The sequence below is a fragment of the Tachyglossus aculeatus genome, chromosome 5 (genome assembly GCF_015852505.1).
Source record: "Tachyglossus aculeatus isolate mTacAcu1 chromosome 5, mTacAcu1.pri, whole genome shotgun sequence".
NCBI classification, from domain to species: Eukaryota; Metazoa; Chordata; class Mammalia; order Monotremata; family Tachyglossidae; genus Tachyglossus; species Tachyglossus aculeatus.
This window is the reverse complement of record NC_052070.1, coordinates 6,337,655-6,356,148: the sequence shown is the minus strand read 5'-3', so window position 1 is coordinate 6,356,148 and position 18,494 is coordinate 6,337,655. Positions and strand designations below refer to the sequence as shown.

General features: G+C 43.4%; 1 protein-coding gene across 1 annotated transcript in view; it reads right to left on the bottom strand.

The window, feature by feature from the left end:
• Positions 1 to 18,494, bottom strand: part of CDS2 (CDP-diacylglycerol synthase 2) — an 86,453-nt gene that overhangs the window by 28,614 nt on the left and 39,345 nt on the right. Inside the window, exons 5-6 of the mRNA XM_038746466.1 lie at positions 16,957 to 17,096; positions 1,125 to 1,183 (exon numbers count right to left, since the gene is read on the bottom strand). Of these exons, the coding sequence (XP_038602394.1) occupies positions 1,125 to 1,183; positions 16,957 to 17,096 (199 nt within the window). The remainder of the gene's footprint in view (positions 1 to 1,124; positions 1,184 to 16,956; positions 17,097 to 18,494) is intronic.

Sequence of the window (18,494 nt, the reverse complement as noted above, 5' to 3'; positions counted from 1 at the left end):
ATCAAGTGTCCCACGGGGGGCTTACAGTTTTAATCCCCATTTTTACAGGTTAGGTAACCGAGGCCCAGGGAATAATAATAATAATAATGATGGTATTTGTTAAGCGCTTACTATGTGCAAAGCACTGTTCTAAGCGCTGCAGAGGTTACAAGGTGATCAGGTGTCCCACGGGGGGGCTCACAGTTTTAATCCCCATTTTTACAGGTGAGGTAACCAAGGCTCAAAGAATAATAATAATAATGGTGGTATTTGTTAAGCGCTTACTACGTGCAAAGCACTGTTCTAAGCGCTGGGGAGGTTACAAGGTGATCAGGTGTCCCACGGGGGGTTTACAGTTTTAATCCCCATTTTTACAGGTGAGCTAACCGAGGCCCAAAGAATAATAATAATAATGATGGTATTTGTTAAGCGCTTACTATGTGCCAAGCCCTGTTCTAAGCGCTGGGTAGGTTACAAGGTGATCAGGTGTCCCACGGGGGGCTCACAGTCTTCATCTCCATTTTATAGATGAGGAAACTGAGGCCCAGAGAAGTGAAGTGACTTGCCCAAAGTCACACAGCTGACAAGTGGCGGAGCTGGGATTTGAACCCAGGACCTCTGACACCAAAGCCCGGGCTCTTTCCACCGAGCCACGCTGCTTCTCTACCACTCATTCAATCGCATTTATTCAACCGTATTTCACAGCGTGAAGTGAAGTGACTTGCCCCAAGTCCCACAGCTGACCGTCGGGCAGAGCCAGGATTTGAACCCAGGACCTCGGACTCCAAAGCCCGGGCTCTTTCCACCGAGCCACGCTGCTTCTCTGCCACTCATTCAATCGTATTTATTCAACCGTATTTCGTGAAGTGAAGCGAAGCGACCAGCCCCGAGTCCCACAGCTGACAATTGGCGGAGCCGGGATTTGAACCCAGGACCTCGGACTCCAAAGCCCATCCTCTTTCCACCGAGCCATGCTGCTTCCCTAGTAGCCCGCGAGCCCGCCGTTGGGTGGGCACCGTCTCCAGATGTTGCCAACTTGGACTTCCCAAGCGCTTAGTACAGTGCTCCGCACACAGTAAGCGTTCAATAAATAGCTCAATAAATACGCTGGAATGAATGACTCGATAGCCCCGGCCCGGCCTTACCATGTAGAACTGGAGTCGGTAGTGTTTCTTCACCAGGCTCAGGACGAACATGCAGAACCCTGCCGGGGCCGGAAGAGACACGGTGGACGGGTCAGTCTCCCCGGACGCGCGCGTGCTCCCGCTATTTACTAAGCGCTTCCTGCGCGCCCGGCGCTGTGCTGAACGCCGGGCTGGACCGGAGCCAATCGGGTCGGACGGCGAGGGGACGGAGGGCCGGAGAAGCGACTTGCCCGCGGTATCTCTGGAGCGCTTACTAGGGCACTCGACTAATAATAATGATGGCATTTATTAAGCGCTTACTATGTGCAAGCGCTGTTCTAAGCACTGGCATTTATTATTCATTCATTCATTCAATCGTATTTATTGAGCGCTTACTGGGTGCGGAGCACTTTAATGATAATGACGGCATTTGTTAAGCACTTACTATGTGCAAAGCACTGTTCTAAGCACCGGCATTTACTATTCATTCATTCATTCATTCAATCGTATTTATTGAGCGCTTACTGGGTGCGGAGCACTCGACTAATAATAATGACGGCATTTGTTAAGCGCTTACTATGTGCCAGGCACTGTTCTAAGCACTGGCATTTATTATTCATTCATTCATTCAATTGTATTTATTGAGCGCCTACTGGGTGCGGAGCACTCGACTAATAATAATGACGGCATTTGTTAAGCGCTTACTATGTGCAAAGCACTGTTCTAAGCACTGGCATTTATTATTCATTCATTCATTCAATCGTATCTATTGAGCGCTTACTGGGTGCGGAGCACTCGACTAATAATAATGACGGCATTTGTTAAGCGCTTACTATGTGCAAAGCGCTGTTCTAAGCACCGGCATTTATTATTCATTCATTCATTCATTCAATCGTATTTATTGGGCGCTTACTGGGTGCGGAGCACTCGACTAACAATAACGACGGCATTTGTTAAGCGCTTACTATGTGCCAGGCACTGTTCTAAGCACTGGCATTTATTATTCATTCATTCATTCAATCGTATTTATTGAGCGCCTACTGGGTGCGGAGCACTCGACTAATAATAATGACGGCATTTGTTAAGCGCTTACTATGTGCAAAGCGCTGTTCTAAGCACTGGCATTTATTATTCATTCAATCGTATTTATTGAGCACTTACAGGGTGCGGAGCACTCGACTAATAATAATGATGGCATTTGTTAAGCGCTTACTATGTGCAAAGCGCTGTTCTAAGCGCTGGCATTTATTATTCAATCAATCAATCAATCAATCGCATTTATTGAGCGCTTACTATGTGCAGAGCACTGTACTAAGCGCTTGGGAAGTACAAATTGGCAAAATATAGAGACAGTCCCTACCCAACAGTGGGCTCACAGTCTAAAAGATTATTCATTCATTCATTCATTCAATCGTATTTATTGAGTGCTTACTGGGTGCGGAGCACTCGACTAATAATAACGACGGCATTTGTTAAGCGCTTACTATGTGCAAAGCGCTGTTCTAAGCACCGGCATTTATTATTCATTCATTCATTCAATCGTATTTATTGAGCGCTTACAGGGTGCGGAGCACTCGACTAATAATAATGACGGCATTTGTTAAGCGCTTACTATGTGCAAAGCGCTGTTCTAAGCGCCGGCATTTATTATTCATTCATTCAGTCAGTCAGTCAATCGTATTTATTGAGCGCTTACTGGGTGCGGAGCACTCGACTAATAATAATGACAGCATTTGTTAAGCGCTTACTATGCGCAAAGCGCTGTTCTAAGCACTGGCATTTATTATTCATTCATTCATTCATTCAATCGTATTTATTGAGCGCTTACAGGGTGCGGAGCACTCGACTAATAATAATGATGGCATTTGTTAAGCGCTTACTATGTTCAAAGCGCTGTTCTAAGCACTGGCATTTATTATTCATTCATTCATTCAATCGTATTTATTGGGCGCTTATTGGGTGCAGAGCACTCGACTAATAATAATGATGGCATTTGTTAAGCGCTTACTATGTGTCAAGCACTGTTCTAAGCACTGGCATTTATTATTCATTCATTCATTCAATCATATTTATTGAGCGCTTACTGGGTGCGGAGCACTCGACTAATAATAATGATGGCATCTGTTAAGCGCTTACTATGTGCAAAGCGCTGTTCAAAGCACTGGCATTTATTATTCAATCAATCAATCAATCAATCGTATTTATTGAGCGCTTACTATGTGCAGAGCACTGTACTAAGCGCTTGGGAAGTACAAGTTGGCAACATATAGAGACAGTCCCTACCCAACAGTGGGCTCACAGTCTAAAAGATTACTCATTCATTCATTCATTCCATCGTATTTATTGAGCGCTTACAGGGTGCGGAGCACTCGACTAATAATAATGACGGCATTTGTTAAGCGCTTACTATGTGCAAAGCGCTGTTCTAAGCACTGGCATTTATTATTCATTCATTCAGTCAGTCAGTCAATCGTATTTATTGAGCGCTTACTGGGTGCGGAGCACTCTAATAATAATGACGGCATTTGTTAAGCGCTTACTATGTGCAAAGCGCTGTTCTAAGCGCCGGCATTTATTATTCATTCATTCAGTCAGTCAGTCAATCGTATTTATTGAGCACTTACTGGGTGCGGAGCACTCGACTAATAATAATGACGGCATTTGTTAAGCGCTTACTATGTGCCAGGCACTGTTCTAAGCACTGGCATTTATTATTCATTCATTCATTCAATTGTATTTATTGAGCGCCTACTGGGTGCGGAGCACTCGACTAATAATAATGATGGCATTTGTTAAGCGCTTACTATGTGCAAAGCACTGTTCTAAGCACTGGCATTTATTATTCATTCATTCATTCCATCGTATTTATTGAGCGCTTACAGGGTGCAGAGCACTCGACTAATAATAATGATGGCATTTGTTAAGCGCTTACTATGTGCAAAGCGCTGTTCTAAGCACTGGCATTTATTATTCATTCAATCGTATTTATTGAGCACTTACAGGGTGCGGAGCACTCGACTAATAATAATAATGGCATTTGTTAAGCGCTTACTATGTGCAAAGCGCTGTTCAAAGCACTGGCATTTATTATTCAATCAATCAATCGTATTTATCGAGCGCTTAGTATGCGCAGAGCACTGTACTAAGCGCTTGGGAAGTACAAATTGGCAACATATAGAGACAGTCCCTACCCAACAGTGGGCTCACAGTCTAAAAGATTATTCATTCATTCATTCATTCAATCGTATTTATTGAGTGCTTACTGGGTGCGGAGCACTCGACTAATAATAACGACGGCATTTGTTAAGCGCTTACTATGTGCAAAGCGCTGTTCTAAGCACCGGCATTTATTATTCATTCATTCATTCAATCGTATTTATTGAGCGCTTACAGGGTGCGGAGCACTCGACTAATAATAATGACGGCATTTGTTAAGCGCTTACTATGTGCAAAGCGCTGTTCTAAGCGCCGGCATTTATTATTCATTCATTCAGTCAGTCAGTCAATCGTATTTATTGAGCGCTTACTGGGTGCGGAGCACTCGACTAATAATAATGACAGCATTTGTTAAGCGCTTACTATGCGCAAAGCGCTGTTCTAAGCACTGGCATTTATTATTCATTCATTCATTCATTCAATCGTATTTATTGAGCGCTTACAGGGTGCGGAGCACTCGACTAATAATAATGATGGCATTTGTTAAGCGCTTACTATGTTCAAAGCGCTGTTCTAAGCACTGGCATTTATTATTCATTCATTCATTCAATCGTATTTATTGGGCGCTTATTGGGTGCAGAGCACTCGACTAATAATAATGATGGCATTTGTTAAGCGCTTACTATGTGTCAAGCACTGTTCTAAGCACTGGCATTTATTATTCATTCATTCATTCAATCGTATTTATTGAGCGCTTACTGGGTGCGGAGCACTCGACTAATAATAATGATGGCATTTGTTAAGCGCTTACTATGTGCAAAGCGCTGTTCAAAGCACTGGCATTTATTATTCAATCAATCAATCAATCGTATTTATTGAGCGCTTACTATGTGCAGAGCACTGTACTAAGCGCTTGGGAAGTACAAGTTGGCAACATATAGAGACAGTCCCTACCCAACAGTGGGCTCACAGTCTAAAAGATTACTCATTCATTCATTCATTCCATCGTATTTATTGAGCGCTTACAGGGTGCGGAGCACTCGACTAATAATAATGACGGCATTTGTTAAGCGCTTACTATGTGCAAAGCGCTGTTCTAAGCACTGGCATTTATTATTCATTCATTCAGTCAGTCAATAGTATTTATTGAGCGCTTACAGGGTGCGGAGCACTCGACTAATAATAACGACGGCATTTGTTAAGCGCTTACTATGTGCAAAGCGCTGTTCTAAGCACCGGCAATTATTATTCATTCATTCATTCATTCAATCGTATTTATTGGGCGCTTATTGGGTGCGGAGCACTCGACTAATAATAACGATGGCATTTGTTAAGCGCTTACTATGTGCAAAGCGCTGTTCTAAGCGCCGGCATTTATTATTCATTCATTCATTCAGTCAGTCAATCGTATTTATTGAGCGCTTACTGGGTGCGGAGCACTCGACTAATAATAATGACAGCATTTGTTAAGCGCTTACTATGCGCAAAGCGCTGTTCTAAGCACCGGCATTTATTATTCATTCATTCATTCATTCAATCGTATTTATTGGGCGCTTACTGGGTGCAGAGCACTCGACTAATAATAATGATGGCATTTGTTAAGCGCTTACTATGTGCAAAGCGCTGTTCAAAGCACTGGCATTTATTATTCATTCATTCATTCAATCGTATTTATTGAGCGCTTACTGGGTGCGGAGCACTCGACTAATAATAATGATGGCATTTGTTAAGCGCTTACTATGTGCAAAGCGCTGTTCAAAGCACTGGCATTTATTATTCAATCAATCAATCAATCAATCGTATTTATTGAGCGCTTGCTATGTGCAGAGCACTGTACTAAGCGCTTGGGAAGTACAAGTTGGCAACATATAGAGACAGTCCCTACCCAACAGTGGGCTCACAGTCTAAAAGATTACTCATTCATTCATTCATTCCATCGTATTTATTGAGCGCTTACAGGGTGCGGAGCACTCGACTAATAATAACAACGGCATTTGTTAAGCGCTTACTATGTGCAAAGCACTGTTCTAAGCACCGGCATTTATTATTCATTCATTCATTCAATCGTATTTATTGAGCGCTTACTGGGTGCGGAGCACTTTAATGATAATGACGGCATTTGTTAAGCACTTACTATGTGCAAAGCACTGTTCTAAGCACCGGCATTTACTATTCATTCATTCATTCATTCAATCGTATTTATTGAGCGCTTACTGGGTGCGGAGCACTCGACTAATAATAATGACGGCATTTGTTAAGCGCTTACTATGTGCCAGGCACTGTTCTAAGCACTGGCATTTATTATTCATTCATTCATTCAATTGTATTTATTGAGCGCCTACTGGGTGCGGAGCACTCGACTAATAATAATGACGGCATTTGTTAAGCGCTTACTATGTGCAAAGCACTGTTCTAAGCACTGGCATTTATTATTCATTCATTCATTCAATCGTATCTATTGAGCGCTTACTGGGTGCGGAGCACTCGACTAATAATAACGACGGCATTTGTTAAGCGCTTACTATGTGCAAAGCACTGTTCTAAGCACCGGCATTTATTATTCATTCATTCATTCATTCAATCGTATTTATTGAGCGCTTACTGGGTGCGGAGCACTCGACTAATAATAATGATGGCATTTGTTAAGCGCTTACTATGTGCAAAGCGCTGTTCTAAGCACTGGCATTTATTATTCATTCATTCATTCAATCAATCGTATTTATTGAGCGCTTACTGGGTGCAGAGCACTCGACTAATAATGACGGCATTTGTTAAGCGCTTACTATGTGCAAAGCGCTGTTCTAAGCACTGGCATTTATTATTCATTCATTCATTCATTCAATCGTATTTATTGAGCGCTTACAGGGTGCGGAGCACTCGACTAATAATAATGACGGCATTTGTTAAGCGCTTACTATGTGCAAAGCGCTGTTCTAAGCACCGGCATTTATTATTCATTCATTCAGTCAGTCAATCGTATTTATTGAGCGCTTACTGGGTGCGGAGCACTCGACTAATAATAACGATGGCATTTGTTAAGCGCTTACTATGTGCAAAGCGCTGTTCAAAGCGCTGGCATTTATTATTCAATCAATCAATCGTATTTATTGAGCGCTTACTGTGTGCGGAGCACTGTACTAAGCGCTTGGGAAGTACAAATTGGCAACATATAGAGACAGTCCCTACCCAACAGTGGGCTCACAGTCTAAAAGATTATTCATTCATTCATTCATTCAATCGTATTTATTGAGCGCTTACTGTGTGCGGAGCACTCGACTAATAATAGTGACGGCATTTGTTAAGCGTTTAGTATGTGCAAAGCACTGTTCTAAGCACCGGCATTTATTAGTCATTCATTCATTCATTCAATCGTATTTATTGAGCGCTTACTGGGTGTGGAGCACTCGACTAATAATAATGACTGCATTTGTTAAGCGCTTACTATGTGCAAAGCACTGTTCTAAGCACTGGCATTTATTATTCATTCATTCATTCGATCAATCGTATTTATTGAGCGCTTACTGGGTGCGGAGCACTCGACTAATAATAACGACGGCATTTGTTAAGCGCTTACTATGTGCAAAGCGCTGTTCTAAGCACCGGTATTTATTATTCATTCATTCATTCATTCAATCGTATTTATTGAGCGCTTACTGGGTGCGGAGCACTGCGCTAAGCGCTTGGGAAGTCCAAGTTGGCAGCATCTAGCCCACTGTTGGGTAGGGACCGTCTCTCTATGTTGCCAACTTGGACTTCCCAAGCGCTTAGTACAGTGCTCCGCACACGGTAAGCGCTCAATAAATACGATTGATTGATTGATTGATTGATCTAGAGACGGTCCCTACCCAACCGCGGGCTCACAGTCTAGAAGGGGGAGGCGGACGACAAAACAAAACGTATTAACAAAAGAAAATAAATAGAATAAATATGGACAAATAAAATAAATAAATAGTGGAATGAATACGTCCAAACATATGCACAGGTGCTGTGGGGAGAGGGAGGAGGGGGAGAGGAAGGAGGGGGCTCAGTCTGGGCGGGAAGCTTGAACTTCCCAAGCGCTTAGTACAGTGCTCTGCACACAGTAAGCGATCAATAAATACGATTGAATGAATGTACAGGTATATACACACACACACACACACACACACACACATATATACACCAACTCTGAATTGTACTTCCCAAGCGCTTAGTACAGTGCTCTGCACACAGTAAGCGCTCAATAAATACGATTGAATGAATGAATGAATGAATGAATATGCAGGTATACGCACACACACGCACACACACACACACACACACACACACACATACCAACTCTGAATTGTACTTCCCAAGCTCTTAGTCCAGTGCTCTGCACACAGTAATTGCTCAATAAATACAATTGAATGAATGAATATACAGGTATATATACACACACACACAAACACACACACACACACACACATACATATATATATATATATATATATACACATATATATATATATATATACCAACTCTGAATTGTACTTCCCAAGCGCTTAGTACAGTGCTCTGCACACAGTAAGCGCTCAATAAATACGATTGAATGAATGAATGAATATACAGGTATACACACACACACACACACACACACATATACCAACTCTGAATTATACTTCCCAAGCGCTTAGTACAGTGCTCTGCACACAGTAAGTGCTCAATAAATACGACTGAATGAATGAATATACAGGTATACACACACACACACACACACACACCAACTCTGAATGGTACTTCCCAAGCGCTTAGTACAGTGCTCTGCACACAGTAAGCGCTCAATAAATACGATTGAATGAATGAATATACAGGTATACACACACATACCCCAACTCTGAATTGTACTTCCCAAGCGCTTAGTACAGTGCTCTGCACACAGTAAGTGCTCAATAAATATGACTGAATGAATACACAGATATATATATATATACACACACACACATATATATACCAACTCTGAATTGTACTTCCCAAGCGCTTAGTACAGTGCTCTGCACACAGTAAGCGCTCAATAAATACAAATGAATGAATGAATGAATATACAGGTATACACACACACACCCCAACTCTGAATTGTACTTCCCAAGCGCTTAGTACAGTGCTCTGCACACAGTAAGCGCTCAATGAATATGACTGAATGAATGAATACACAGGTGTATATATATACACACACACACACACACACACACATATATATACCAACTCTGAATTGTACTTCCCAAGCGCTTAGTACAGTGCTCTGCACACAGTAAGCGCTCAATAAATACGAATGAATGAATAAATGAATGAACATACAGGTGTATATGTATATACACACACACACACAAACATATATATATATACCAACTCGGAATTGTACTTCCCAAGCGCTTAGTACAGTGCTCTGCACACAGTAAGCGCTCAATAAATACGACTGAATGAATGAAGCAGCTCGCTACTCCTCCGGGAGGTCGGCCCTTCTTTCCTCCTCTCCCGCTTCGCCCTGATCGCTCCCCTTCTTCATCCCACCTGTCAGCTGTGTGACCTTGGGTAAGTCCCTTCACTTCCCTGGGCCTCAGTTCCCTCATCTGGAAAATGGGGATGAAGCCTGTGAGCCCCCCCGCGGGACAACCCGATTACCTTGTATCCTCCCCAGCGCTTAGGACAGTGCTGGGCACGGAGTAAGCGCTTAACAAATACCATCATTATTATTATTATTGCTATCCGGCCCACAGCCGGCTGTGGGGTCCTTCATTCATTCAGTCGTATTTATTGAGCGCTTACTGTGTGCAGAGCACTGTACTAAGCGCTTGGGAAGTACAAGTTGGCAACATCTAGAGACGGTCCCTACCCAACAGTGGGCTCACAGTCTAGAAGGGGGAGACGGAGAACAAAACAAGATCGGGTCTAATAACTCTACTGGACTCTCCCAAGCGTTCAGCACAGCGCTCTGCACGCGGAAGAAGTGTCGGCTCCTCGAGACTGTGAGCCCACTGTTGGGTAGGGACCATCTCTATGCGTTGCCAACTTGGACTTCCCAAGCGTTTAGTACAGTGCTCTGCACACACTAAGCGCTCAATAAATACGATTGAATGAATGAATGAATTTGATAAGCGTTTACTATGTGCCAAGCACTGTTCTAAGCGCTTGGGGGAGATACCCGCTGTTGGGTAGGGACTGTCTCTATGTGTTGCCGACTTGTACTTCCCAAGCGCTTAGTACAGTGCTCTGCACACACTAAGCGCTCAATAAATACGATTGAATGAATGAATGAATGAATTTGATAAGCGTTTACTATGTGCCAAGCACTGTTCTAAGCGCTTGGGGGAGATACCCGCTGTTGGGTAGGGACCGTCTCTATGTGTTGCCGACTTGTACTTCCCTAGCGCTTAGTACAGTGCTCTGCACACAGTAAGCGCTCAATAAATATGACTGATTGATTGATTGACCTGAAGGGGAGGCGGGCTCTAAGTTACCTGGAGGGAAAGGGCAAGCGTCCGCCCCATCCCCAGCCCCCCGGATAATAATAGTAATAATAATAATAATGGTATTTGATGAGCACTTACTTTGTGCCAAGCACTGTCCTAAGCGCTGCTGATGGCATTTCTAGACTGTGAGCCCGCTGTTGGGTAGGGGCCGTCTCTATATGTTGCCAACTTGTACTTCCCAAGCGCTTAGTACACAGTAAGCGCTCAATAAATACGATTGAATGAATGAATGAATGAATTTGTTAAGCGTTTACTATGTGCCAAGCACTGTTCTAAGCGCTTGGGGGAGATACAAGGTCATCAGGTTGACCTGAAGGGGAGGCGGGCTCTACGTTAGCTGGTGGCAAGCGTCCGCCCCATCCCCAGCCCCCCCGGATAATAATAGTAATAATAATAATAGTAATAATAATAATGGTATTTGATAAGCGCTTACTTTGTGCCAAGCACTGTCCTAAGCGCTGCTGACGGCATTTCTAGACTGTGAGCCCACTGCTGGGTAGGGACAGTCTCTATATGTTGCCAACTTGTACTTCCCAAGCGCTTAGTACAGTGCTCTGCACACAGTAAGCGCTCAATAAATACGACTGGATGGATGAATGAATGAATTTGTTAAGCGCTTACTATGTGCCAAGCACTGTTCTAAGCGCTTGGGGGAGATACAAGGTCATCAGGTTGACCTGAAGGGGAGGCAGGCTCTACGTTAGCTGGTGGCAAGCGTCTGCCCCATCCCCGGCCCCCCCGGATAATAATAATAATAATAATAATAATAATAATAATAATAATAATAATAAATGGTATTTGTTAAGCGCTTACTTTGTGCCAAGCACTGTTCTAAGCGCTCAGGGGAGATACCAGATCATCAGGTTGTCCCACGGGGGGCTCACAGTCTTCATCCCCATTTTACAGACGAGGGAACCGAGGCCCAGAGAAGTGAAGTGACTTGCCCAAAGTCACCCAGCTGACGAGTGGCGGGATTAGAACCCACGTCCTCTCACTCCCAAGCCCGGGCTCTTTCCATTCATTCATTCGGTCGTATTTATTGGGCACTTACTGTGTGCAGAGCACTGTACTAAGCGCTTGGAAAGGATGATTCGGCAACAGAGAGAGACAGTCCCTACCCAACAACGTAAGCCAGGCTGCTTCTCTACCCAGCGCTTAGTACAGTGCCTGCCACATAGGAAGCTCTTAACCAACACCATTATTATTATTGTTATTATTATTATTATTATTATTATAATCATCATTATTATCATTATTATTATGATTATTATCATCACGATGCGCTCAGTAAATCCCCCACAGACTGAAGGGGAGGCGGGCTCTACGTTAGCTGGGGGGAAGGGGCAAGCATCCGCCCCATCCCTGGCCCTCCAGATAATATAATAATAATAATAATAATAATAGTAATAATAATAATAATAATAATAATGGTATTTGTTAAGCGCCTATGTGCCAAGCACTATACTAAGCGCTGGGATGGATACAAGCGCTTAGTACAGTGCTTACCATCATGATGCTTGGCTCCCAAGAGGCGCTCAGCAAATGCCCCACGGACCGAAGGGGAGGTGGGCTCTACGTTAGCTGGGGGAAAGGGGCAAGTGTCCGCCCCATCCCCAGTCCCCCAGATCATAAAATAATAATAATAATAATAATAATAATAATAATAATAATAATAATAATAATAATAATGGTATTTGTTAAGTGCTTACTATGTGTCAAGCACTATACTAAGCGCTGGGGTAGATACAAGTGCTTAGTACAGTGCTCTGCACACAGTAAGCGCTCAATAAATACAATTCATCAGATCCAAGGTCATCAGGTAGTGCTTAGTACAGTGCTCTGCACACAGTAAGAGCTCAATAAATACAATTCATCGAATCCAAGGTGATCAGGTTGTCCCCCGTGGGGCTCACGGTCTTCATCCCCATTTTCCAGATGAGGGAACTGAGGCCCAGAGAAGTGAAGCGGCTTGCCCAAGGTCACCCGGCGGACATGAGGCGGAGCCGGGATTGGAACCCACGACCTCTGACTCCGAATAACAATAATAATAATGATGATGGCATTCATTAAGCGCTTACTATGTGCCAAGCACTGTTCTAAGCGCTGGGGAGGTTACAAGGAGATCAGGTTGTCCCATGGGGGGCTCACAGCTTCATCCCCATTTTCCAGATGAGGGAACTGAGGCCCAGAGAAGTGAAGTGGCTTGCCCAAGGTCACCCAGTGGACATGAGGTGGAGCCGGAATTAGAACCCACGACCTCTGACTCCGAATAATAATAATAATAATAATAATGGCATTTGTTAAGCGCTTACTCTGTGCAAAGCACTGTTCTAAGCGCTGAGGAGGTTACAAGGAGATCAGGTTGTCCCACGGGGGGCTCACAGTCTTCATCCCCATTTTCCAGATGAGGGAACTGAGGCCCAGAGACGTGAAGCGACTTGCCCAAAGTCACACAGCTGACAATTGGCAGAGCCGGAATTCATTCATTCATTCATTCATTCAATTGTATTTATTGAGCGCTTACTGTGTGCAGAGCACTGTACTAAGCGCTTGGGAAGTCCAAGTTGGCAACATCTAGAGATGGTCCCTACCCAACAGCGGGCTCACAGTCTAGAAGGGGGAGACGGACAGCAAAACAAAACATTTTAACAAAATAAAATAAATAGAATAAATATGTACAAGTAAATATTCATGCATTCATTCCTTCATTCAATCGTATTTATTGAGCGCTTGCTGTGTGCAGAGCACTGTACCAAGCGCTTGGGAAGTACCAAATCCCGGCTCCGCCAATTGTCAGCTGTGTGACTTTGGGCAAGTCACTTCACTTCTCTGGGCCTCAGTTCCCTCATCTGGAAAATGGGGATGAAGACTGTGAGCCCCCCGTGGGACAACCTGATCACCTTGTAACCTCTCCAGCGCTTAGAACAGTGCTTTGTGCACATAGTAAGCACTTAATCAATGCCATCATTATTATTACCTGTAAAATGGGGATGAAGACTGTGAGCCCCCCGTGGGACGACCTGATCGCCTTGTAACCTCCCCAGCGCTTAGAACAGTGCTTTGCACATAGTAAGCGCTTAACAAATGCCAATTATTATTATTATTATCACCTTGTATCCTTCCCAGCGCTTAGAAAGGTGCTGTGCACATAGTAAGCGCTTAATCAATGCCATCATTATTATTATCTGTAAAATGGGGATGAAGACTGTGAGCCCCCCGTGGGCCAACCTGATCACCTTGTAACCTCCCCAGCGCTTAGAACGGTGCTGTGCACATAGTAAGCGCTTAATAAATGCCATCATTATTATTAGAGAAGCAGCATGGCTCAGTGGTAAGAGCCTGGGCTTTGGAGTCGGAGGTCACGGGTTCAAATCCCGACTCCGCCACTTGTGGGCTGCGTGACTTTGGGCAAGTCACTTCACTTCTCTGGGCCTCAGTTCCCTCATCTGCAAAATGGGGATTAAGACTGTGAGCCCCCCATGGGACAACCTGATCACCTTGTCAACTCCCCAGCGCTTAGAACAGTGCTTTGCACATAGTAAGCGCTTAATAAAGGCCATCATTATTATTATTATTAAGACTGTGAGCCCACTGTCGGGTAGGGACTGTCTCTAGATGTTGCCAACTTGGACTTCCCAAGTGCTCAGTACAGCGCTCTGCACACAGTAAGCGCTCAATAAATACGACTGATTGATTATTACCTTGGGCAGGTCATTTCAAGTCAGTCTTTTAGACCGTCAGCCCACTGTTGGGTAGGGACTGTCTCTAGATGTTGCCAATCTGTACTTCCCAAGCGCTTCGTACAGTGCTCTGCACATAGTAAGCGCTCAATAAATACGATTGATGGTGATGATTTCACTTCCCCGGGCCTCACAACCCTCGTCGGTAAAGTTGGGGTTCGGGATCGGGTCCAACCCCAGAAGCCAAACTAGCACTGCTCTAGACACCCCTCCTTGTTCGGAATCTGTCTCCGGTACAGCGGCGATGACGGCGGTAAGCGCTTAATAAACGCCATTATTATTACTAATCAATCAATCAATCAATCAATCGTATTTATTGAGCGCTTACTATGTGCAGAGCACTGTACTAAGCGCTTGGGAAGTACAAATTGGCATCACATAGAGACGGTCCCTGCCCAACAGTGGGCTCACAGTCTAAAAGGGGGAGACAGAGAACAGAAGCAAACATACCAACAAAATAAAATAAGTAGGCTAGAAATGTACAAGTAAAATAAATAAATAAATAGAGTAATAAATATGTACAACCATATATACATATATACATTATTATTATTATTATTGGGAAGCGCTCGGGGATTCGAAGGGCTTAATAAACGCCATTATTATTATTATTGGGAAGCGCTTGGGGATTCGAAGGGCTTAATAAACGCCATTATTATTATTATTATTGGGAAGCGCTTGGGGATTCGAAGGGCTTAATAAACGCCATTATTATTATTATTATTGGGAAGCGCCTGGGGATTCGAAGGGCTTAATAAGCGCCATCATTATTATTATTGGGAAGCGCTTGGGGATTTGAAGGGCTTAATAAACGCCATTATTATTATTATTGGGAAGCGCTTGGGGATTCGAAGGGCTTAATAAACGCCATTATTATTATTATTGGGAAGCGCTTGGGGATTCGAAGGGCTTAATAAACGCCATTATTATTATTATTATTGGGAAGCACCTGGGGATTCGAAGGGCTTAATAAACGCCATCATTATTATTATTGGGAAGCGCTTGGGGATTCGAAGGGCTTAATAAACGCCATTATTATTATTATTATTGGGAAGCGCTTGGGGATTCGAAGGGCTTAATAAACGCCATTATTATTATTATTGGGAAGCGCCTGGGGATTCGAAGGGCTTAATAAACGCCATCATTATTATTATTGGGAAGCGCTTGGGGATTCGAAGGGCTTAATAAACGCCATTATTATTATTATTATTGGGAAGCGCCTGGGGATTCGAAGGGCTTAATAAACGCCATCATTATTATTATTGGGAAGCGCTTGGGGATTCGAAGGGCTTAATAAACGCCATTATTATTATTATTGGGAAGCGCTTGGGGATTCGAAGGGCTTAATAAACGCCATTATTATTATTATTATTGGGAAGCGCCTGGGGATTCGAAGGGCTTAATAAACGCCATTATTATTATTATTGGGAAGCGCCTGGGGATTCGAAGGGCTTAATAAACGCCATCATTATTATTATTGGGAAGCGCTTGGGGATTCGAAGGGCTTAATAAACGCCATTATTATTATTATTGGGAAGCGCCTGGGGATTCGAAGGGCTTAATAAACGCCATCATTATTATTATTGGGAAGCGCTTGGGGATTCGAAGGGCTTAATAAACGCCATTATTATTATTATTATTGGGAAGCGCCTGGGGATTCGAAGGGCTTAATAAACGCCATCATTATTATTATTGGGAAGCGCTTGGGGATTCGAAGGGCTTAATAAACGCCATTATTATTATTATTATTGGGAAGCGCTTGGGGATTCGAAGGGCTTAATAAACGCCATTATTATTATTATTATTGGGAAGCGCCTGGGGATTCGAAGGGCTTAATAAACGCCATCATTATTATTATTGGGAAGCGCTTGGGGATTCGAAGGGCTTAATAAACGCCATTATTATTATTATTATTGGGAAGCGCTTGGGGATTCGAAGGGCTTAATAAACGCCATTATTATTATTGGGAAGCGCCTGGGGATTCGAAGGGCTTAATAAACGCCATCATTATTATTATTGGGAAGCGCTTGGGGATTCGAAGGGCTTAATAAACGCCATTATTATTATTATTGGGAAGCGCTTGGGGATTCGAAGGGCTTAATAAACGCCATTATTATTATTATTATTGGGAAGCGCTTGGGGATTCGAAGGGCTTAATAAGCGCCATCATTATTATTATTGGGAAGCGCTTGGGGATTCGAAGGGCTTAATAAACGCCATTATTATTATTATTGGGAAGCGCTTGGGGATTCGAAGGGCTTAATAAACGCCATTATTATTATTATTATTGGGAAGCGCTTGGGGATTCGAAGGGCTTAATAAGCGCCATCATTATTATTATTGGGAAGCGCTTGGGGATTCGAACCCATGACCCCCGACTCCCATGACCGGGAGAGACGCGCTAGGCCGCGCCGCTTCCCGGGAAACGGTCCCGGGCGGGAGCGGGAGGGCAGTGGGGGAGACGCTGACCCGTGAGGTAGAGGGCGAAGGAGATGAAGCGATGGTATCGGCTCAGGATCCTCAGGGGTTCCTCCCTCTGCACCAGCGTGAAGAAATAATCCGTCACCGTCTCGCCGTAGAAGAAGTAATTCACGCACAGCAGGAAGTACCTGCCCGCACCGCAGAGATGGGGGGGAAAATCAATAAGAATAATAAGAATAATAATTGCGGCATAATCATAATAATTCATTCATTCAGTCGTATAGATGGGGGAAAAACAATAAGAATAATAATAATAATTGCGGCATAATCGCAGGAAGTACCTGCCCGCACCGCAGAGATGGGGGGGAAAAATAATAAGGATAATAATAATAATTGCGGCACAATCATAATAATTCATTCAGTCAGTCAGTCGTATCGATTCACCCACAGCAGGAAGTACCTGCCCGCACTGCAGAGATTGGGGGGGGGGGGGGGGGGGGGGGAACAATAAGAACAATAATAATAATAATTGCAGCATAATAATAATAATTCATTCAGTCAGTCAGTCGTATAGATGGGGGAAAAACAATAGAATAAGAATAATAATTGCGGCATAATCACAGGAAGTACCTGCCCACACCGCAGAGATTGGGGGGGGGGAAAATAATAAGAATAATAATAATAATTGCGGCACAATCATAATAATTCATTCATTCAGTCAGTTGTGTCGATTCACACACAGAAGGAAGTACCTGCCCGCACCGCAGAGATGGAGGGGGGAGAAACGATAAGAATAATAACAATTGTGGCATAATCATAATAATTCATTCAGTCAGTCGTATGGATGGGGGAAAAACAATACGAATAATAATAATAATTGCGGCATAATCGCAGGAAGTACCTGCCCGCACCGCAGAGATGGGGGTGGGAAAATAATAAGAATAATAATAATAATTGCGGCACAATCATAATAATTCATTCATTCAGTCAGTTGTGTAGATTCACACACAGAAGGAAGTACCTGCCCGCACCGCAGAGATGGAGGGGGGAAAAACAATAATAATAATAATAATTGTGGCATAATCATAATAATTCATTCATTCAGTCAGTCGTATCGATTCACACACAGCAGGAAGTACCTGCCCACACCGCAGAGATGGGGGGGAAAACAATAATAATAATAATAATAATAATAATAATAATTGCAACATAATCATAATAATTCATTCAGTCAGTCAGTCGTATGGACGGGGAAAAACAATAAGAATAATAATAATAATTGCGGCATAATCGCAGGAAGTACCTGCCCGCACCGCAGAGATGGCGGGGAAAAACAGTAAGGATAATAATAATAATTGTGGCATAATCATAATAATTCATTCAGTCAGTCAGTCGTATCGATTCGCACACAGCAGGAAGTACCTGCCCGCACTGCAGAGATGGGGGGGGGGGGGGGGGGAACAATAAGGACAATAATAATGATAATAATTGCGGCATAATAATAATAATTCATTCAGTCAGTCAGTCGTATAGATGGGGGAAAACAATAATAATAATAATAATAATTGCGGCATAATCACAGGAAG